Genomic DNA, 23,291 nt, shown 5'->3' with positions numbered 1-23,291 from the left:
CGCCTAGGGACCAGGAACTGCCCCGGTGGCTTGGTCCTGAGCGACAATTGTCCCGACCTTGTATCCAGCAAGTCTCCTCCTGCCGGGGACTCAGGCCAGGCTGACAACAGCCGTCTGGCAAGCGGCAGCTCGTGCACGCCCTGGGAAAGGTGTGGGAACCTGCGGGCGACGTGCAGGGGACATCCTGCCAAGGAAGATCTCACTGAGAAACACTGCCCGTCCATAGCGTGTCTTACTTCGGTAAATTTGGGGCATGGCTACAGCAGGAAATTTGCCTTCTGAGAAAGCTGAGGGCAGTCAGCCTGTGAGAAATACGCCAGCAATTTCCCCAGGACCAATGCGGCTACACGTTTTGTGCCTGTGTAGTTCCCTCAGCTCTACCAGCTGTCTCTTGTTTATTTGGCTGTGCCTTTTTGGGAATGCTGCTTGTCAGCTTGGGGATTTCTCTGGAGAAAATTTGCTGTGATTGTAGGACATCAGGAAACCTTTTTTTTTTTTTTTTTTTTTTTTTTTTTTTCCTGTGGAAAGATGAGGAAATTTGGCAAACACTGAATAGCATGCTCCAGTCATTTGGAAGTATGACTTTGAGTTTGTTTCCTTTCCCTAAGCTATTTATGCAGCACACGTTTGAAAGCAAACTGTGAGGATTATGTAAAGAAATCTGCTAGCAGGCAATCTCCAGGAGGAGATCTAATACTTAATTACAGGCAGGATCTGGCTGAAAGCAGATCACAGGAGGAATTGTTGTACTACCCTGATTGACCTGAACCTGAAACTTCCCGAGTCACAAAAAATTAGTGTTTAATGCTTGCATTTTCATGCTACATTTCTGCCGTGGTGAAAGGCATTTGCATGCATGGAACCAAATGAAACCCCCACTGCGTGATGTGAAATCATTTTTGTCATCAGCTGAGGAAACTCAGGTGAACATAAGGAGGGGCGAGGAGGAGGGCTGGAGCCTGCCAGCACGTGAATTGCCATGAGCCAGCGACGGCACCATCCTGCTGGCGGGCTGTAGCGAGGGGTCTGGTCACGTCTGCCCACTGCGGGGAGCAGGAGTGAATTTAATTCTGTGTCTCTGGCTACAAATGCTTGCCATAGGAAGAGCATGAGCTTAGTGGGTGGCACAGTGCACGGATGTCTACCATTGTCCTTGGGCTCGTTGCACGCTGCTCAGTTCACCTGGTCCAGCAAAGTCAAGAGAAGTGAATGATAGAGGCTGCTATCACCTCGCTCAGTTTTGCATTGGCTCGGACGTGAATAATGCATTCCCGCAGGCTGCCATAGCCATCTCTCACAGCTAATGAAAAGCAATAGTGTCTCGTTTCAAAAAATCAATATTTTTGCATAAAAACTTAATTGTGACCTCAGCTGTGGTAAAGAAATGAGCAGTCCTCACGAGGTGTCCCCTCTTCACCCGGAAGGCAGGCTGATCTTTCCCCAGGCAGCAGTTAGATTCCCTGAGCCCGGGGGCTGCAGCTGGCAGTGATGAAGTCTTCGATGGCCTGTGCAGTGCCGACAGCTCCGCTCGGCCTGTGGGGAGCAGATCTGCAGGATTTGCTGTCCTGCCCCTGCAGACGGAGGGCACTTGTGCTGTCTCCAAATACGCAGAGAATTTGACAACTGCTCGGAGTTTTCATCAGCACTGGGGCTGGACAAAATGCAGTATTTTGTGAGAAATCTCCCAGCTAAGTGCATCCACTCAGAGAAAGCAAGAAGTGGCAGCTTTTATCTAAACCAATCAGAGCTGGCCCCGCGATCTTTTCTGTTGTCCCCTGCTGCTCGCCGTGCGTTGTGCTCGCTCCCCTCCCTGCAGCCACGCCGTCCCGCTGCTTTGGCCTCTCCGTTCACTTCGGCCTCAGGAGTGCTCTTTCAGCTCGTGATAGGCCAGGGGGCAATCTCCCGTGCCTATCTCTGACACCAGCTTTTGCTTCTCAGTTTTTGGAAAGTCCTTTTTTTTCATCTCACTTACTTCTTTTTTTGCCCAGCTTCTTAGACTCCCAGAGCCGCCTTAATGCATGCAGAAACGTAGCAGTAGCAGCTGATAGCAGTTAGTCCGACAAGGGAATCTAACTGTAAAAATAGTGTCCATGAAGTTAGAGCTGGTTGCGTGATTTGTTTTTGAATTGAAGTGGTTTTGAGCATTTGCAATTACTGTATTCCAGTACCTAAAAGTAAAATTATTTCTGATTTTTTCTGAATTTTACCAGGCCTTACTGAGCAGAGACCAGCGCGGCAGGCACACGGGTACGGTGGCTACAACCAGGAAGGAGTTCTTCATTCAGCAGCAGGGAGAGCTGTATTTTGCCTCAGACTGACACTTTTAACCATCTGCTTGAAACCTTGCTGTTTCCTAACAGCTGTTTCCAACATGTTCTTTTTTTTTTTTCCCTTTTAGAGTAATCATTATGTCGATCTTCCAGATTGTTTAAGGTGTCAAATGCAAGCGTGCTGTTCCAATAGATAACAATTGCTATACGCATGTGTTTGTTGGACCGGTGTCTGCTGAGTAAGTTTGTTTTTCTTAGCTGTAACTGCGATCCGTCAGTGGCTTTAGTCTCACTAAGCGTTACATCTGAGCTTAACTGCATCCCTGTAACTAATCCCAACTGGCCAATTTTAAAGGGATATAGTGACTTAAACTCACGCCTAGGATAACTACAGAAATTAGCACTTTTCACCAGGGATGAATGTATTTAGAGTGCCCCTAACACGCACAGAGGGGTTGTTAGCAGCGGGCCCAGGACACAGTGGCTGCAGGGCTGAGCAGCCACGTAGCTGCCTGTCCTCGAAGACGTTGTGGGGATGCGCTCCCCCACCAGCCTCCCACATCCCCTCCTTGGCAGGAAAAGCCTCCAAAAAAAAACACAGGAGCTGGGGGAGGTTGCCGAGGGGGAACCACGATTTCTGTAACATGCCATGAGCAGCTTATCCTGAAAACGGGGAGAAAGTTCAGACCTTTGCTTTCGCTGGCACTGAAATTCCAACACAAACTTAAACAAAGACACCTCTTATCCCCCAAGGAATATTTTAGAAGTCTAGTTAACTCTAAGTTAAACAGAAATGCGGGCCTCTTTCACGGTGAATGCTGCAACAGACTCACAGGCTCTACCAGCTTCTCCAGCCCTGCACTTTTTGAGAGCTACCTGTTGAAAAATGTGACATCCAAAAGGACGCTGTGGCTCAGCAGTGGGCTAATCCGTTATCACTTCAAATACCATCCAGCAGTTTGCAGTGAAGACAAGGAAGAGTCTTCAGACTATCATGCTGTGCAATCTGAGGCTGACATCTGCTTAACTCTTTCCCTAAATGCTCGCAATGGCTGGCGGAGAGCAGCAGAGAGGAGCCACTCCTGGGCACGGCTGCTGGCCCCAGACCTGGCTGCTGCTGCAGGATTTCTACCCAGGGGTAGCAAAAGAAATGCTTTAAAGGGCAGCAAAAGGTCATGCCAAACGTTTCCAGTGTTATTCCAATCCAGAAAGGGAGCTTTCTCACTTAGATCTGTGCTATCCAACTTTTCCACACTCTAAATTTGGAGAAAATTGTGTTAATGTGGTCATACTATCATTTCTTTATTTTTAATTGCAGAGGAAAATGACACTGTAAGCACGGCATTGTATATGCCCAGTTATTTTATGCCATTTCCTCTAAAATAAGTGAATTTCTAAGTTCTCTCTCTTGTCTTTGGCCACCCAGTGGGGTTTCTGAGACTTGGGTTGGGATCTCAGAAACAGAAAGTGCAGTCCAAGGCAGCCTTTGGGCAACTTTGCAGCCAAATAGCACGTTATCGTTATCAGCTGTGCCAGAAGGACAACCCATTTCAGTGCCCTGTACTTCTGTCTTTTCAGATTCATGGCAGACTCTTTGTGTACTCGCCACCTGCAAACAGCAACTGGTGAATGATCAAATGATCACCAGCAGTATTTGTGCTGTCCCCTCCTGCAGGGAATGTCACAATCGGTGAAGTTAAAGGCACTGACCATCAGTGTACTACACACAGTGCAGAGTGATACTGGATCAGTCAGTACAAATCACTGTGTAGTAGCATTTATAACACAAGAAGCGTTTGGAGAAAAAAAAAAACAAATAAACAAAAAAAGCACTTTATTTTTCTATGAAGATGATGTGTCAAGCTAGCAGGGCTGACACATTGGTACAAGACTTGCCAGCACCTTGATTAACTCAACTAATAACTTTGTGTGAGGTCGGTGAAGTCTCTGTATGTGCACATCTCCCTTTTCTTGGCAGTCTATCACTGTATCACATAGCCCAAAGCACTCCAAGAGGATCCTTCAGTCAAGAAGTTCAAGCTAACCTGTGCTCCCCCAGCCACCCAAGAGGGCTGTCCTCAGGCCACCAGGAACCTCGGTGCGTTCAGCTGGCTTAGCACAGCTGGCAGTGAGTGCAGGCTGGGCCACCTGGCCACTATTAGGCTCCCAGGAGACTAAATGCTGGCTTCTGGGGCTGGCTGCTGTTTTGCCCAGCCTCTGGGGTGGGTGCTTGGTGGTTGGTCACCGGGTTCCTGTCCTGGCATTGGATCCAGCACAACGCCTTGGCTGCCTGCATCTGCCCTTCAGCGCTTCCTTTGGCAAAAGAGAAATAGGGAAAAGCCAACAACTCAAGTGCTGTAATCCTGCCTGTGTTTGTTTATACAACTTCATTGTAAATCCAAGGAAGCAGGTAATGTAGCTGCAGATAGTTGTGAAAGGAATTAGCAGGTACAGCTCTGCAGAATTTGGGTTTGGAGGGAAGGAAAACACTGTGCGATGGCAGCATCAGCTTCTGCTGCAGTTCTGGCAGCCTTTGCAGAGGACTGGTTCCTGCTGGTTGTACCTGTGTCCTTTTGTTGCTTGCTGGCACGTTGTTATTCCTTTGCGTTGTAATATTGGCATGGGGTCATCTAATTTGGATGTGTAACCTTTTGATATAATATCATAGATTTTTTTATTACAATTAAAATTGTGCCAAGGTCCTGCGCTGGAAGCACTGGTACCTGGGTGCTGTAAACTTTCCCTGTTTGAGCGTTGTGTACAAGATGCAGCGTTGTAAGAAGGGCTGGCTGCAGGAAATGTGGAAGAACAAAAATGGGAGGAAGGCTCGGTGGTGCTTGGAAAGGGCATTTTCTCATTTTTGTCTACTAAATCAGCTGTGTGGTAGACAGAGCTATTATGCTTCTGTCATTGGGTGGCCGTACCTTTGTCTTTGGCTGATGTTTGTATTATCTTGTCATGCTCTTTAAGGCAGCTTGTGTTTATATGTTATTCCCTGTGCCTTCAGAACAACCTGTGTTGTGTCAGGGAGCGCTGCCTCTTTCCCCCCTGCCAGACACCAGTTTTCTTCTGAGAGCTGTTGTCTGGCAATCCTCACCATTCGGTAGGTGAGACAAGAGCCCACAGCGGACCTGGGTCTACCCAGGTTTATTAGGAAGCGACAGGTGGCTGTTGCTCCTTTTGGAGCCAGTAATGGGCCTCCAGTCCTGCCTGAGCCCTGGTACAGTGCTAAGGGCACTGTAAGAAAAAAGAGGTGTGAGGGTGTAATAGTTTTACAACTTGCCAGACTTCACTTGGACTTCAGAATCTCAAATCTCAAATGCTTTATGGTGGCAGATGCCTGCCACTATTTTTAATGTGGTGGGAGCAGCATATCTTGGTTCTGACACCGTTCCACGTGACAGTCCTGAACTGAAACCTTTGTTTCTAAATCATCGCTTCACATGGATAGCTTTATCTTGAGCCATATTTCTCAGCCAGGCTTGGGGAAGGCTTGATATCAGCATAGTGGGTGGGACTTGATGGCTGAGATAAAAGACACTCGTCTGTTGTCACCGTGGGAGCGGGGTCTAAAACTGAACTTGCAGAAATGGAAGCTCAACACATTCAGAGGCCAGTTTTCAAGATTTGTATCTTGTTCTTGTGGTGGCTTATTCTTCTCAACTGTAGGCCGGGGTTAATGGCATCGATTAGGTGCAGGCCCTAGCCTGCTGCCCTTGTCCGTGGTAGTGCAAATGCAGTCCCTAGGGACTGAATAAAGAGCCCCCGAATTCTTCAGCCTCTGCTGATCTGCAGTCTAGCAGTAGCCTAGCTGCACTAGACGAGCAATGCCCAAGTACACTCATTATGGGAGACTAACGAAGTAGGTAGCAGCGTGTGCTGAAATATTTATGTTCTTTATTCCTGAGGAGAGACAAGCACGCGATACATTAGAGGGGAAGCTGTGCTGCCTACTGAAGTGTTTAGAAATACTTTGCCTGCTGACATCTCTAAAAATAAATTCTGCAGTTTTGCAGTTAAAAATCACTAATATTTTTGACTTGTGAGCATAAAAGGAAACTTTCATTTGCCAAACATAGATTAGTATGTAAATAAAGGTTTAACACTAGTGGAATAACTGGAACAGTGTCTTCGAGATTATATGTGACTGCCCTATTTACTATAGCTGTTAGCACAGCATGAGATTAGAGACTAGTGGTGAACTTTGACTAGAGGATATGAAAAATCCAATTGCCTAATACTATTAATTTTGAAATAATATTCTAATAGCAGTAGGGTTATAAACATTGCTTCAAATATTCTTTCGCTCTTTGAGTAGACATTTCATGCATGGTGCTTTTCAGATTTTTCCAAGCTTTAGGTAGAGATTTTTGTTTTCCTGGATCTTGTTATACTCAGATCTCTTCCAGAAATTGATGCCTTCATCCAAAGCTGCAGGAAAATCTTTTTGGATTTGGGGTTCTGAATAAACTATGGAAACAAACAACAACTATTTTTCCTTGCTTTAGGGCTTACTTCCTGCCAACCTGTAGCGTTCTGCACTCATATCTCAGTTATACGTACCTGAACACCTTGACCTTTCATAAAAACATCGCTTTCTTGTCATCTGGGACCGTGAAAAGTAAACTTGTCTACATCTCCTGCTATCCTTAGTGAAAAGAGGTATTTTCACCATCCTGTAACCCTGTCATCTGATCTGCTTTTGCATTTAAAAACATCATCAGACTGTTGAGAACAACTTATGGAAGACAGGCAATAGAGACAAAATAGGGGAAGGGGTAAGAAATGGGAATATTGCTTAGAGGCATTAGTGAAGTCAGAGGAGATTGAGATGGACCTACTAAGACATGGGGAAGGTGATGATTTTCTCTACTGCTTCAAGTTGCTTGGATTCTTAAGACACCAGCCTTTTGCTATTTTGGTTAAAAATATTGTGAAGTACTACACAATAAATTATTATTATTATTATTATTTTCTGTTTGTTTTCCTTATAAAGTTCCTGACCGCATGTTGACAGTTATATTCCACCTCTTTCACCTCAGACAGATGATGTATCATTGTTCCTTTTGTATGAATGCTTTTTAGAAAGGTGAAGTTTTGGTTTCTAGAAATCAAATATTGTATATTAGGAGTAGAACAAAAGATTCTGGACCCATTGAAATCAAGCTTCTGTTGACTTCAGTGGAAAGCAGATTTCTGGCAGGGGAAGTAGAGTTGAAGGCAAATGATTGTTTGGTAGATAGCTGTTAGATCTAGGCAGCCCATGTGACTCCTTGAACACTGCAGCAGTGACTGGTTTAGATGTATCTTTCCTTGCATAGCCATGGGTTTCTCAAGCATTCAAATGCATTTTGAGTATCCAGGCAATTTTTAATAAAACCAGTACCATGGTGTTCATCTGGTGTCAGATGGCATTGACAATTCCTCCTAGCTCATAAATATCTACACATTTACACATGTTGTCTGACTGCATTTTTCAGGTCTCTATTGAAAAGTGAATTCAATACCAGCTCTTGTTCTGCTCAGTTTCATGCACCCTTTCAGCTTATTTTTTTATTTATTGTTTTTTGTTTTCAGTGCTTCATTTAGATTTCAATTCACTGCGTTTCTTTCCTCACGAACTTGAAATAGTCTTTTTACAGCAATGTATAGTGCTTTGCAGAAATTCAGATATTGATTTAAAATATTTATTTTTCTGAAAGTCTCTGATTAGTGTAAGACTTTTCGTGATAACACAATTAATTAAGAATCAATTAAAAGCAGCACTGCTTTTCTTTCTGCCACAAAGTTTCTGCAGTAGTTCTGAGATTGGAGCCGGTCACAGTTGGACACAGCCTGGTGCACCCGGGGGATCCTGATCCACATTCACATTCATTTAAGTGGTAGGCAAATCGTTGAAGAATGCTGGTCAGCGATCTTACCCTCATTTACTTTTACTGCAAGATGAGCAGGCTACTTAAGAAATGCTGGACTCTGTCCACGTCCTGATTATTCACTTCCAGCCAAAAGGAGTGCGGTTCAAGGGCAGCTTCTGGCCAGGAGCCACGTTAGCCCGGCGTGTTTTCCAGCAGGATAACGATACAAGCGTCTGAGACAAAGGCTGTATATTTCTGTTCTCTTGCAAACTGCATGTAACTGAATTTTCTTACTAGTATAATTAAGTGGGTCTAATTGAGACATGCTGAGCATGAGCTCCGTGCTGGCTCAGCTGGCACGCAGGCATTTAGTACCCACAAACGAGGGCAGTGCTTCACTGCAGCTTGCCCAGCTTTCTCTGGGTTATTCAAAAAGGCACTTGAGCTATCATCAGAGGACAGGAAAACTTTAAGAGCCAGAAATGATAAAGCTTATAAAACTAATTGAGTTTCTCTCAATAAAGTAACAAGAAAGGAGCTGGAAAGTTGCCACCTTCACCGGATGCGGCACAGGGTAAAGAGTAAAAGCAACAAATTTATGATGTCTCCAGCAAGGAGACAGTTGTCTCTTGGAAGGAGTGAAAAAAACATGCAAGAGTTCTTTCTGGGTGCATTTTGTTGTACAATTCTTCAGACTTGCTGCTCTTTAATAGAGCTTTTTATTTTTATGTAGTTGACTGGAAGTATTTTGAATGCAGGAATGCAAATCCTTAATGTTGCTAGTTTTATTTAAAGAATCTGAGGATGAACTAATTCAGTGAATGGTTTCCTGATGTGTTAAGGGGGTGAAAAAGGTATGTAAAATAACTTGCGCTTTTTTGAGCAATCCAAACTGAGACCTCCATGTTAGGTTTGAGCATCAGTCTGCCCTAGTGGAGGGAATGGGCTGAGGTGACTTTTAAACTGGCCCCTCTGTCGATCTGGAGCACCCTCCAACTGGGCAATTGTTGAAGTATGAGGGGAAAGACAGGATGCAAATAAGTCAAATTTCCTGTATGTCTCAGTACGTCTTCAGTAGGTGGCTCATCTGAAGTAGCTGATATTGTAGCTATGGTGTTGTGTTTTGTTTTTTGCATATGTTAACAGCAAAAATTGTCAATGTAAAAGTAGCTCTTGGACCCAAACAAATTCAGGATTAATTCAAAAATCATACACCCTTCAATAAATGATTGTGGGCAATGTAGGATGGTGAGGAAGGTTGGGAGAAGTAATGCAAAAGGAAAGGGAACGTGTGCTGATACATCCACCGTGTCAGCAGTGAGCATCTGCTCATCTAAGGCTGTGCTGACCATGAATTTCACCTGTCTGCCCCTTCTGTTTGACCCTTCCCTCCTTTCAAGCACATAACTTCTTGCAGAGAGCTGGTTTTCTGGAGTTTATGTTGAGACGAGGATTCTTCTCCATGTGAGTCTCCAGTAAGTTTCAAGGTGTCCTTGTTGGGAAGCTACGCTCAGTGCAGGTGTGGACAGCCAAACACTTCCCACAAAAGAGTTTCCTCCACTTCAGCACAGAATTGGTTACTTGAATGATGATTTTTTTTATTACTCCCCTTTCAGCATGTTCACGTTGCTGTTACTAAGCATGGGCAGCTATATGATCTTAATATATCTGGAGGAATGGCACTTGGTCGATATGTTGTTGTTCCTCTGCTGTATTTTGAATGTAATTCAGTTCTTATGCTTCAGTATAACAGCCTATGACCTACAAACAATTTAAAACCCCAGAACAGGTTTATAAGATGTCTTCCTCCACATATGGCTTTTAAAGCCTACAAATTCTAGTGATAGGAAGCTTGGATTAAGGAATGGTGGATTGCTCCTAATAAACCATGTAAAATGATTTTATCAATTTGAGAAACTTGCCTGAAGTGTATTTTTTTTCCCGTTTATAAATCAGAACAGTGCTTGCTTTTCTGTATTTCTGCAAAAGCATCTGAACAGCTTATGCTGCCTTGAGTGTGCTGCTGTATCACTGATCCTGGCTGCAGGCAGCTGAAGTGGGGGTGTAGATAACAGTGCAGATGTTTTTCTGTTTCTTTTGTTTATTTACTGTGCTGCCTTTTGCGTTGGCTTCAGCGTTACGAATGTCCTCAGTCCGAGCGGGATAGCTCCTGAGCACCACTAAATTTTTTATTCACGTGCCATTTTGTGTTTAACTTGTTGCAGGTTTTTTTTTTTTTTTTTTTTTTTTTTTAATCTTCTACGAGACAGTGCTTTGTTGTATTCTTGATCAAACTGCTCTGATGTTCAGTCTGTTGGGCGGTGATAACCAAATGATCTCAGGTAGTTAACTTCAGTCCCTTTTGATGTCAGCGAGGAACCAAGTTGTCTCTAATTCTGCCTGGCTGTGGGCGGTCCGGCTCTGTGCCTCCTGTTGATGATTTGCAAGCTCACCTGCTGCCCAGGAGCTGTGGCACAGGCGGGCCTGGCTGAGGGAGCCACAGGGATCGGGGCAGGAGAACTGCAGACACCACCCAAACTGGCGTCGTGCTCTCCAGGGTGCGGATTATTCGGAAGATTTGAAGCTCAGCTGCACTGCCACCAATACTTGGGATTGAGGATCCCTCTTCTTGCTTGCACAACACCCTCTAACTGCTACATCAGCTTTGTGTTGTGCTAAAGGGGGTTTCTGCTCTGACTGGTCCGGCCTGTGTGGAGCAGCTGGGTGAGCTCCCTGTGTGCTCGGTCAGAGCTGGGGACATCCTGGGGAGCAGGCTGGCTGCTGGTGGCTCTGTGCCTCCCTAGTGAGGAACCAAACACTGTGTCCCATGTCTTGCAGCAGCTGTTGTGCCTTCTAATTAGTGGCAAGTCACACCTAGCTGATGTGTCCTCTGCTGGGTGACTGTGGTGGGTGGTGGATCCCACTGGTTCGTGTGCTTCTGGGGAGAGCTGCCCTACAGCCTGGTGGGCAGACCTCCATGCCCAATCCAGGGTTAACAGCATGTTCTACTGGGGAAAATCACAGAATCATTAAGGTTGGAAAAGACCTCCAAGATCATCTGGTCCAACCATCACCCTACCACCAGTGTCACCCACTAAACCATGTCCCTAAGCAACACATCCAACCTTTCCTCAAACTCCCCCAGGGACGGTGACTCTACCACCTCCCTGGGCAACCCGTCCCAATGCCTGACTGCTCTTTCTGAGAAGAAATGCCTCCTAATTTCTAACCTGAGCCTCCCCTGGTGCAACTTGAGGCTGTTCCCTCTGGTCCTATCACTAGTTACCTGTGAGAAGAGGCTAGCCCCCAGCTCCCCACACCTTCCTCTTAGGTAGTTGTAGAGATCAATAAGGTCCCCTGGGCCTCCTCCAGACTGAACAACCCCAGTTCCCACAGCCGCTCCTCACGGGACTTGTGTTCCAGAACCTTCACCAGCTTCATAGCCCTGCTCTGGACACACTCCAGGGCATTGATGTCCTTCTTGTAGTGAGGGGCCCAAAGCTGAAAAAACTACTCGAGGTGTGGCCTCGCCAGAGCCGCGTACAGGGGGATGATCACCTCCCTGGTCCTGCTGGCTGCACTGTTCCTGGTACAAGCCAGGATCTTGATGAAAATGTCTGGAACAACAGGCCTATCGCTTGCAGAAAAGGTGAAGCAGCGTTTTAAAACAGCTGAAATGTGCAGATGGGCTGTTAGGCCTCAGCTTTTGAAATCCATTCCCAGAAATTTTATATTAACTCTTGGAGAAATTATTAAGAGCTGTTGTGGGGTTAGTTTGCTCTGAAAGCGCTAAGTGTCAGGCTTTTAAGGGAGGAGACAAAAATGAGGGATAGCTGTGGATAATCGTGTTTGTGTCCTGCTGTTGGAAGGCTTTCTCACACTGGATTGTTTTTTTTCCCTCAGAGCAGCATGTTAATAACCCTTTAAGTGTTTTCTGGTTATTAAAACAAGCCTTTTAAACAGAAAAGGGAAGATGTTTTGCATCCAATTAAGAGACGCCGTTTTGAGAAGAAGTCCCCAGCGCTGCTGGGGGCGGGCAGCGCTGGCTTTTGACACGGAGATGGGGAGAGCCCCGCGTGCCGCTAACTTCATTTTTGGCCATTTCCACTCGAGGCCAAGCCCCGCCGCTGCCCGAGCGCCTCCTGGAGCCCGGGGGGGCGGCGAGGCCCGGTGCCGGGTGGGCTCCGCCCGGCGGGGGCGGTCCCGGGGCGGAGCGGGGCGGCGGGAGCGGGCCGGCACCGGCAGGGCGCCGCGGGGCCCGGGGCGGCCGCAGCATGGCCGGGATGGAGCCGTGGAAGCAGTGCGGGCAGTGGCTGATCAGCTGCAAGGTGCTGCCGCCCAACCACCGGGTCACCTGGGACACGGCACAGGTCTTCGACCTGGCGCAGACGCTGCGCGACGGCGTGCTGCTCTGCCAGCTGCTCAACAACCTGCGCGGCCACTCCATCAACCTCAAGGAGATCAACCTGCGCCCGCAGATGTCCCAGGTGCGGCCGCGGGGCTTGGGGGGTCCCGGGGCGGTCTTCTCCCCCCGGTGGCAGGAGAGCCGGCAGCCCTCCCTCGCCATGGGGAAGGACGGGGGGTGAGGCTCCCGTGCCCCCCGGTGCCTGAGGCGGGCAGCCCGCAGAGCATCCCCGCCTCCTTTTCCCCCCTCGTGCCTCCGGGCCGACCCCGGGCCGTGCGTGCGGGGGGCGCTGAGGGCTGCGGGGCGGGGAGGCAGCCTGCCTGCCCCCGGGCCGGGCGGGGGCCGGGGCTGCGGCACGGCGGGGGCGGCCTCCGGGGCGCGCCTTGGCCCTGGGGCCTCCCCGGCCTCGGCCTCAGCCTCCGCGGGCGGAGGTCGGAGCGGAGCCGGGGGGCCCTGGCTCTGCCGCCCGCTGGTCGGGGCGCACGGCGGCTCCCCGGGCAGCCACCGCCGCCGGGTGCCTTTGTTAGGCAGGAGCCGGGCTTTGTGGCTGCCTCGAAGCCGGTGTCGGGTGCCGAGGCGAGGGGATGCTGGTAATTCAGGGAGAGGAGGCTTCTGCGGGGCTTCCTGCGGAGGCATCGCGCACACCTATGGCGCTGCTGAGAGCGGGGACGCGGGCAGATGGCAGAGAGGGAACTGAACTTGGAAGTCTTTGGTGTGCTTTGAAACAGCCAACACGCTGTAACAGCTCACGTTGGCGACTCTCCTTCCTGTACGTGTAAAAGCGTTCACGTCTGGGACGCCAGCAAAAAGCATTTTGTACTTCTGGGAGGAACGTCCTTTGTCTGTGTTTACTCCCAGCATCAGTTATCTTCTGGCTTGTTAATTCCCTTTTCTGACATCTGTGCTTTACCACCAGAGTGCCATTTTCTGTCAGTGCAAAAGGGGAAAAAAAGCGTCAGGCGCGTTTCAGCCAGTCGGGGCGAAAGCTGCCAGGCCGCGGTGCGGGGTTTGGGTGGCAGGACGGGCGTCCCAGCCACACGCAGAGCTGCCCTGCCTCCCGGGCACACGGGGCTGCTACTTGAGCAGGGCGATAGACGGGCATGGAATGAATCTGGGGAAGTTCTCACGTGCTGTGCACTGTTCCAACCCCGTGAGGGAATCAGGACTTGCTAAACTGTGCCAGAGCCTTGGTTTGTGCCTTTATTAGGGTTAGATTGCTGCCAAAGTGGCCCTTTTTCACCTGAGCTTGCAGAGCTATAATTTGCATGCGAACTGTTGGACCTGGTTTCCTGCCCTGTTTATAATGGACAAAAGGTGGCCTCACAATATCACCCAGCTTTATTTGGATAGCTAATTGAATCAATTGCGATTAGAGGTTAAGGCTACTTGCCTGGGCCAACATCACTTGATTTTATTTTTGATGAATAAAAGCTGTGGCGGTCTGCTCCTGCTTCGTTTGAATATCAATGTTGTGTCGTCCTTGATCAGAGCAGGATGAGAATTGTTAAGGCTCGTATTTACTTCTCTGAGCTTTTGAACTGTGGCTTGTAGTTGGAGATCTGGATTATTTATGATGCATAGCTTGAGCTCGAGCTCTGTGTGTGCATAGCGTGGACACTGAGACTTGCCCGGCCCCAACAGCTGCCGCCTTGCCTGCTGAGTGCCCGAGGACCCCGCGCTCTGCGGTGCTGCCGCCTGCTTGCGCCAGGGGTGCGTTCCTGCCCGGCGCTGCTTCCACCCTTGCAAACAGGGAACTGTTGCTGGATCAAAACCTGTAGTGGCTAAACCTACCTTCCTGTTACCTTCGTCTCCTGTGAGATCAAGGATTGCTGATCTTTGCGAGGTTCTGGGGGATTTAGTGAAAAGTCCCTTGGAGGAGGTACTTTTTGCTGGAATGATTCTGTGAGAATTCCAGATATTGTCATTAAAAATGCAGTAAGGCGAAATTCGGCAGGCTGCTTGTAGTTTGCTGCTGAGACTGTAAAGACAGCTTAGCAATAACTTACGCTGACTCTCAGAGGCTTTAAGATGATTAATTTTGAGCTGGTTGGGGTGTGCAGCGCTGAGCCTTGGTGACTTTTGTTAGTTTATGGACAGGTGTTATTCTGACGTGTTTGGCGTACCGTAGGATCTCAGGGGCATGTAGGAACACTGGGTAATGCTCTGTTCCTTGTGAGGCAGTGATTTATGGGCACTGGAGGCATGGGGTGCCAGAGCACATGTGGCATTGGGATGCAAATGGTCCCAGCCTCTGGTCGGGTAGCCTGCTTGAATGTGCTGCCGTGTCTGTACCGCTTAGCTGAGCTGTTTGAACCTGCGTGGCCCTTCCGTGCTATCTTCTGAAGTCGAGCTATGGTTCCCCTCCGCCACGATCCGATGCTGTTTGTGCTGCGCAGTCTTAGAACAGTCAGGGGATTCTTGCGGCGGTTTTTGAGCAATAAAACCAGAGAGTGAGAGGGTGGATGAATGCTCCACGAATGGGTCTCATGGGAGGCAGGCTGCCTTAGCTTGTACTGCTGCTGACATTTATCAGGCCTTTCTCTGTGAACCAAGTTTTCATGGCTCGGGGGCTAGTTCTGAAGTCACCAGCACTGAAGAACAGGAAAGCGCGCGGTGCTGCCCCAGGCGGGCTGGGGAGTAGGTGCTAGCTCTGACGGGTGAGCCGAGTCTCTTCCATTTCGTTACACGTTTATTTTGTTTCAGAGTGAATGTGGCAGATCAGATGTCTGCAGTGCTCGTCGGCGCTGCCCTGTAGATCCCGGTCACGCATTAAAAGCTCCATCAGAAGTGCAGAGCGTTGTGCTTGCTGTCATTTCTGCAGAGGCTGCTTCTCGCTGCGGGGGCCTCGTGCGGTGGAACAGGAGCCCTGCTCAGCTGCTGGCGGTGCTCGGGGCAGGGGCACAAACAGGCTCGCGGTGCCCGATGTTGCTGCACAGACACGTGCCTGACCTAAAGGCAGTGGGTATGCTCTGTTTCATGGGCTGGCCAACACAGGAACTGCATGTCTTGGTGCCACCACCAGCCACGCACTTTGTCACAGCTGTCCTCAGGGGCGGTCTGTTCGATGCACCTGAAAGCCGTGGATTCAGCCCCTCTGCCTGCCTGGAGGTAAGGCCTGTGGAACAGAAGTGTCTCCGTGGTTCTAGATGGCAAAACAAGGGATTTAGAAGCTATTTGGATGTTGGCTGTTGCTGTCTGCATTTCTGCGTTTGTGACAATACGTTTGGTTACGGCAAGTTGTCCTTTGAAGAGCAAAGCTGATGGAGTCAGTTATGCAGAAAGCAAGCCTCAGATGGGAGAGCCTGAACCTCTCCTTCATGAAGGAGTAGCTGGGTTGTTGCTGTGCTAATGCCTCTCCCACCGCTGAGTCTCCAGCTGAACGCTGCCTGCCTTCTGCCTGAGAAGCTGGCGTGGCACAGTGCGAGGTCGCGTGTGAAAAATGGCATGTGGGCTGTGTGAGAGAATGGGAGCTGCTGGGGTCAGGGACTTTCTCGTCCAGTTTTTTTCACCATGACTGAGAAGAACAGCAGTGTGTTGCCTCTAGCAAAAGCTCTTGTGTCAGGGCTGCAGAGCACTTCACTGTTTGACCTCTGAAGGGCTCTAGCACCAGAAGTTGTCGTTTCCATCCAGTGCGTGCGCAATCAGCGAAGGAAATTCTGAAGACATTATGTGATCTGTCATCTGGGCTTGAAAACCAATTACAGGGGAGCCTGATTGAGACCTGAGAGCTGGTAGTGGCCTTCCTTTCTGGCATTGTGAAAGCGGTCTTACTGCAGGCATGCTCTTTACCATGTGAAGAGTGACACAGCCAGTAGGAAGGGAGCTGGAAGAGGGGATGTGCTAAGCAGGCTGCCGAGACGTGAGTGGCATGCTGCTCCGTGGCCAGGCTTCCCCTAAAGAGCAGCACGAGTGCTGGGTGACGGTGAGACGAGGATGGAGCGGCGGCGTCTTCTGTGGGAGCTGTTCACTGCAGCCAGTCACTGTGCCCAGATGCCTCTTCGTGGATATCGTAGGCTGGGGAAAAGAACAAAAATAGAAGTGATCCATAACAGAGAGTACTAATCCAAATGTTTCATTGTGATCATACAAGAACTTGAATAATTTATCAACAGAAACTTAAAACCTAAATCAGCGGATTACAATGGATTTGCAGAAGATGTCATCTGTTCAATGCTCATCTTCTATCTTTAATACTTTGTAAACTAATTTTGAAACAGTTTTTGCAAGGCATTTAGTTAGCTTATGAGAGATTGCTCAACAGGAAAACTGCACTTAGTGCAATACTGGCAAGGGAGTTCTCTAAAGGAGATGTTGACATAGGTTAAATATTAAAAGTAACTGTTTCCTATTATTCTAATAAAAATAAACAAAACATCCCTCAGTTGTATTACAAGTTCAAATGTCTTCTAATTTTAGGGAGTTATTTATTTGGTGTGGCCGTGTAGTGCAACAAAGTTCACGATCGTTGTATCTCTGCGATGTTTTTGGGTGGCATCTGAGCACTGAGAAAAAGCCGCTTGCTTTTTATTCCAAATCTTGGCCTAGGAGAGCATGTCAAGTATTGGGTATCAAACGTCACTTACCACGGGCGAAGGAGCAAACTGGCAGCATCTCTTGACTCTGCGCCACCGTTTTGTGAACCCCTGCCTGAAGGGCAGCCTGGGGTGTAAGTGGATTTGCTGACCTCGGCATGTGAGGATGCAACTTATGGCTGGGCTCCCGGGGCGGGCTGGAAGAGCTGAGTGAGAAAATAGAAGAGATCCAGAGTGGTGCCTGTGCCCTTCCCAGGAGTCACAGGGTGTCACTGCTTTCCTGGGGCAGAGAGATCTTATAGAGACAGCTGGCGTGCAAGATAACAAGCCAACACGCAGTGAGAGTCGTGGTAGCAGCTAGGTCATTGAGTTAAGGAAGGCCCACGAAGATGCGTTTTGATTAAGAGAGTTGTTCTGAAACTCCCAGACCTCTTGGGCTTGGACAACAAGCTGTGAACTGGTTCCGTTTTTATAGGTGTAATACAAGTGTGAGTAAAACAAAAGAAGCACCTCGGAGCTATTTAAAACTGTACATTCAGTGTAATTGGCTTCATTTTTTGAACTCGTCAACCTTTTCAATCTATTTGCTTCCTTGTTGGTACATCAGCGCGCTTCATGTCTTCAGCAGCTGACCTTATTTCAATGATTCACCTGAAGGAGAACTGTTATCCCGAGGGGATATGTGTTACACACATGATACACACGTGTATCTTCTGCAGGCTGGGCTTGGTAAATAACGTATTTTGAACAAATACCTCCTCAAAGCAAAACCGTAACACGACCTCTGTTTCATGCTAAGAAAAGCATCTGACAGAAAGCGAGTGACCCAGTTTTGGTAGGTGGTTCCGCTTACCTGAGGATGGAGAAAATAATATTTGAAAGCTGCCATAATATTTCTGGCTCAGGTTGATTATTTTTGGTTGCGGGGGGAAGGGAAGACTGCAGTTGTGCTATATTTGTATTGTGGAGCTTATTTTACGCGCTATATTTATCAAGAGGTATTACATGCAGAATACGCACCTTGCCAAGAGTTGTCTAAAATGTCACCTCCCGCACAAAGCTGTAGTGGGCTGGGAGCTGTGTAATGCATCAATAGGGAAAATATCAGTGCTGGTTTGTCAGATGCTGCAGCGTTGGTTATCAGCAGGTAACTGCACTCGGTGTCTGTGCGTGGCGTGCTGCTCTGGCACGGGGGAGAAGCCAAGTTATTTCCTTGCGCAACAAGGGTGGGGTGCCTGTGGTACTGGGAAGGACTGCACAGGAGGAGAAGAGAATCAGTACAAAGCGCTCAAGGGGAGAGGGAAGGGGTGTATAAGAAGTAGGAGGAAATGATCAGAAGAAACTAGTGTGCACCGGAGAGAATGGTCAGGAAAAGCTGAGAGATGGACCCAAAGGTGTATCATCCTGTGAGACGCTTTGGGATGTTGAGGGGGGAGAGGCTGCAGCTCCTGGCATGGGCTGAGCTGAGCGAGGGCGGTGTTAGCGAGGAGGGCTGGTGGCAGCAGCTACGGGCTGGTAAGGCATCGGCGGGGGGGCTCCCAGGACCACTGCTTGTGTGTGGTGAAGGAGCTGGGCGGGGGAAGAGAGTGTCCTCTGCTGGAGTGGTGCCGGCTGCCTGAGGGCTTCAGGGAGGCTGCTGCAGTCAGCTCCTGTGTGCTGGGAAAGAGGGGGCTCGTGGCCGGACGCAGGCAGGGAGGTCCTGGCTCGTTGCGTGGGGCCCTCTGAGTCCAGAGGAAGATGTATTGGTTTGGTCGGTCACTGGCAGTCCTACCTTGAAGTTTATTTATTGCCCGATACCCTGTGAGGGGTCAGTTTTTGAACTTGCTTCTCCCAATACTAAGGTTGTGGTTCTTCAAACAAAATACAACCAACAACTCCCCCTGCACCAAAAACCTTTGATTTTTTTTTTGAATTTCCCTTCCGATTGCTCCAAAGCAGCATCGTAGCGAGCATATTATTCCATAATATCCCACAATAGTGTTTCCCATTTCCCTATACTGTGTTATTTCAGCACTTCAGAAATTGTTTCACAAGGAAAAGTATGAATTGATGTATACTTTGGCAAAATGTCTATTATTTTTTTCCCTGTGCTTTCCAGTTTACTCAACATCATCTGGAGCTACCTTTCCTTTCCTTTTACTTTGCTTTGACAAGTTTAAGACTGAAGGCACTGTGAAATACCAGCTGTTTGTAAAGGCTTGTGATAATATAAAGCGTAATCTAAACTGTTATCTTTATAGTAATGTTTTGAATTTTTATGTTTCTGAGAAAGATGTTCCCTCAAAGCTCCGTGAATGCTGCTGACTCCGACTCAGTGTGCTGTCAAGGGAGAACATGGACTTCAGGCAAATAGAAGTGAATGACCCTTCCTTTCATCCTGTATTGAATGACAAGAGTGAATGTGTTGGTAACATGAAACACAGAAGGATTATTAACAGGGTATTTGATTCTCGGTGTCTTCAGAACATGAAACCTTAGTCACAAATCGTGTAACACAGCAGTATCATCACAATTTATATGAAAGCCACTCATTTAAAACACTTGCAGACCTGCAAGTATGAACTAATAGAATTGGGAAAATGACATTCAGCTATCTTGTTTTATGATATAGGTATTTTGGACCTGTAAGTTACCTTTACTTTTAATCAGAATGTTGTTTTATATTTGGTTAATCTGCCATTACCTATTTTTCTGCTACTTTGTCTCCTCTAAAGATCACTTGAAAGGTATTTTAGGTGATATAGGGAACATGGTTTGGTTGTCTTGCAGAAACAAACAAAATGTGTATCTGACGTTGGTGCTACAATAACATGTTATCTGAAAAATGATGAAAAACCCAACTCCACAACCAAAACAAACCGCTTTTTTAAAGCGTGTTTTTATCTGGTGAAGCTTAACAGGATGATTTGTATTGCCAAAATCCTTAGATGTGCCATTTAATCATTGAGACGATCAAATTTATTCATTCATTTCAGTTATGTAAGGCTATGTGTTGTGTAATCTATGCTTAGGATACCTTGTACCATTGGTGGCTTTTGCATTCACATCGCTTAGACGTGAGAAGAAGCCTTACAGCCAACTAAGGCAGAATCATTAGAGCTTGGCCCTTGCGAACTGACTGTCAGAGCAGCCTGGCTTCACCGCCAGGTAGGAAACCTGGTGCTAAAACACTGACTGCCGACACTAAATTAATACATGAATAACGCACAGGCTGTGAGGATGCTGTCAGTTCCTTCTGTTTTGCTTAGTCTAGGAGTAAGTTACACTTAAATACTCCAGGGATTGGCTGTGAATTTCCCCAGCCATTACTTCAGGTAGCGGTAGTGCCTTGTGTCAGCTAAGGATGGCCGTGCTGTTTTTCCCTCTGAATTCCTCAGGATGTGTGAGCGCGTCTGATTCTGTGGTGGGGTTGGTGAAAGTAGGTAGAGGCACAGCACTGCTGCACGTGTGCCCGGCAGATCTTAGGCCTCTCTGGGCGGCGGTGCAGTGATGACCTAGTCCTACCCTGTGAGCTGTAACTCAGGGTGAACGCCGATCTTCCCACTCATTTTGTGGGATTTAGCTCAAGCTTTGAATGTCTTTATCAGGGAGAACAAGGGGAAAGTAGAGAACACCAGCGAGGACGTTGCAGCTATCGCCTGCAGCTCCTTCAGCTCTGGAGCCGGCAGACAGACTGGCAAGTGCCCTTGCATGCTGCTGCCTTTGGGCTCCCGGTCAGTTGCTGTCTGCCTGGCTGAAAAAGGATTTCCTGCAGTCTTTGAGAACCTAATTTGTCTTTGAGAACCTAAGGCAGATATTTTGAAAACCTCTTCATGCTTCTTAGAGGCTCAAGTTCTGCATTTCAGAGCACTATTGGTTTTGCTAAATTGTACCAAGTTGAGTGAGGGAACATTTAAGTTTCACTTTCTTTTAGTGGTTTACCCTCTGGACAAAGTGAGGTGGTATTTCAGGTTGTATAGTGTACTTCTGAACTGGCAATTGCTTATTTAATTTATTTTTTTTGAACAATCCTGTTGAGCTTTGATTTCCCACCTGCTTTTCCTCTTGTCTTGCCTGTTGTGGATCACTCTCAGGTTTTGGGAAGCTTGGCGTGAAGTTATAGTGCTTGGCCTTGCCCAGGGAGCTTGCTGGGGGTGTATGTCCTCACAGGGCTGTCTGTTCTAGGACATCTAGAGCATTTCAGAAAGCAGAGGCTATGCGCAGACATCATGTGGGCTCTAACAGGTGCATAAATGTCGTGAGATGTTAGGGAGGCTGGGAGCCCTAAATGGGGCTCACCTGAGCCATTTTTGAGCTCTGTCTGGTCCCTCTTATGTCCTTCTGTGCTTTTTATCCACCAAAAAAGGTAGGAATTGATGTGAATTGCTGCAAGTAGCCATGAGCACGTTATTCAGGGCCTGTGTTCAGTCACTTTGCTGCTGTGCCCGGCATCACTCGTATGGTGGCGTGTCTCCTGTGGGCTGTGCCGAGGCCACAGATTTCACCATGAAATGTTCTGAGCAGGTGGCAGTCTTTGTAAAAGCTGAGGTTTCATTCCACACTTCTTCCCAGCAGTGTCTTTGAGTGGTACTGTTAGAAGGTCCGTGCCTTAGAACATGCTGGCGGCTCCCGTCTCTTTGCAGGCTCTATGAAGCGTTCCGGAAGCGGCTCCAGTAATCCTACTGTAGCGCCTCTAGCTGTATCAGTCCTATAGATCGCCCTTCCTGCGGAAGGCCCTCGTAAATGGATTGGCAGAGATGGAAGCCTTTGAGGACCTGAGCGACCTGCGGCCGTGAGGGGTGAGGGCACGGGTGGAGGCCGGAGCAGGCGAGCCGTGCGGGCAGCTGAGCGGCGGCTCTCCCGTGCAGCAGCCTGGAGAGAGCTTTGGATCCGGACCTGCCGAGCCGTAATTGAGCAGCTTCGCAGACCACTGGGAAATCTGGTTAATTTATATGATCTGTGTTCGCTTCTCGGAGAATTTAGGCTTCTGTAGCTCGTAAGCCCCATAGTGCATTGTGGTGTTTCAAGGGCACAAAGCTTTAGCAATAGTAAATGGAACATGACTTGCTGCCTAGTGTTAAAAATATTAAGGAATAAAAAACATCTCCTGCACTTCTGTGTGGGATTCCCAAATACAATGGCATAGGATTCCTGGATTTTTTTGAAGCAATTTTAAGTTGTTTGCCTTCTCCGAATGGGAGAAATACAAGAAAATAGCTGCTAAAAAAAAACAAAACACACAACTGAAACAAGGAGTGCATTTTTCAGTGTTCTCTCTTAGCACCCCTTGGCAGGCGTGGGCTGGAAGGAGCAGGGCCTTTTTCTATCAGCAGTGTAATGGTGGCCATGAAATCATGTGGCCTGGGGTTAGCGGTGACCAAAGGATGGAACATTCCCCTTGGGGCAGAACTGCTGTTTCAGTAGGGTTTCTCTGCGCACACTCACCAATGGTGGCTGCTGTTCGTTAAGGACTTGGTCTTTCCATCTCAGAACTCGGTTGCCATTTCTGTGCTGTGGGAGTTCAGGCCTGGGGAATTGTTCCCAAAAATCTTTGTTTGGAAATCCAGCTCCTGAGTGATGCATCATTTTAATTCTAGTGAGGAGTCGTGGTTTCGTTTCATGTTGTTTGTGAAACCCATAGTGGGCAAGAAAATTAAGCCTCAGAAGGTTTTGCAGGAATGTCATTCGTGAGAGATGTTCTCTAAGCTATTTGGAAAAGAAATGCAGTATTCAGTTTTTCCTGTTTCACGCTGAGTATCATTAGAGTTTGACCTTAAAATTCAGTGCTTCAGTGAAGGCACGTTGAAGTTTGCACTTGAACGTGCCTTTCATCTTGATCTGAAATAGCAGCAGATCTTGAAGTGTTAGGATTACTGTAGGATATTTCATTTGCCTGTCAGCTCTGCTAGTGATAACCTCTCTTCAGTCTGCCTTACTGTTTGCATTCTTCTCCGTTGACTCAGGTGGCTTGATCTCACTTATTGTAACTGGGTGCCCTGGCATTGCTCTGACAGGTCTGGTTTTTGTAGGGGGGGATTTTTCTTTTCCTCTTGTCTCTACTTCTCCCTCACTTTGAGTCATGTCAGTTCTGCAGCTTGTCCTGCTCCCTCCACCCTTGTGCTGGGCTGGTACTGTCACCTTCTTCATTTGCCTTGCCCCCACCCGCCCCGGTATTTTCTCGTCTCTCCGGTGCATCTGTTTCCTCTTTAGCTTCTTTCCTGATGCTTTTTCTTCCTTTCAGCTGTTTTCC

At 47.9% G+C, this 23,291-nt stretch overlaps 1 protein-coding gene across 3 annotated transcripts in view; it reads left to right on the top strand.

The window, feature by feature from the left end:
* Positions 1-12,339: 12,339 nt before the first annotated feature.
* The window catches only part of VAV3 (vav guanine nucleotide exchange factor 3), a 163,794-nt gene continuing 152,842 nt past the window's right edge, over positions 12,340-23,291 (top strand). For 2 of the 3 annotated variants that reach the window (XM_035333120.1, XM_035333119.1), the window contains exon 1: positions 12,340-12,612. In XM_035333120.1, the coding sequence (XP_035189011.1) occupies positions 12,400-12,612 (213 nt within the window). In that variant the 5' untranslated portion in view covers positions 12,340-12,399. The remainder of the gene's footprint in view (positions 12,613-23,291) is intronic. The other variant, XM_035333121.1, reaches the window with a different exon arrangement.

Source organism: Oxyura jamaicensis, chromosome 8, assembly GCF_011077185.1.
Source record: "Oxyura jamaicensis isolate SHBP4307 breed ruddy duck chromosome 8, BPBGC_Ojam_1.0, whole genome shotgun sequence".
NCBI classification, from domain to species: domain Eukaryota; kingdom Metazoa; phylum Chordata; class Aves; order Anseriformes; family Anatidae; genus Oxyura; species Oxyura jamaicensis.
This window is presented reverse-complemented; position numbering and strand designations above follow the sequence as displayed.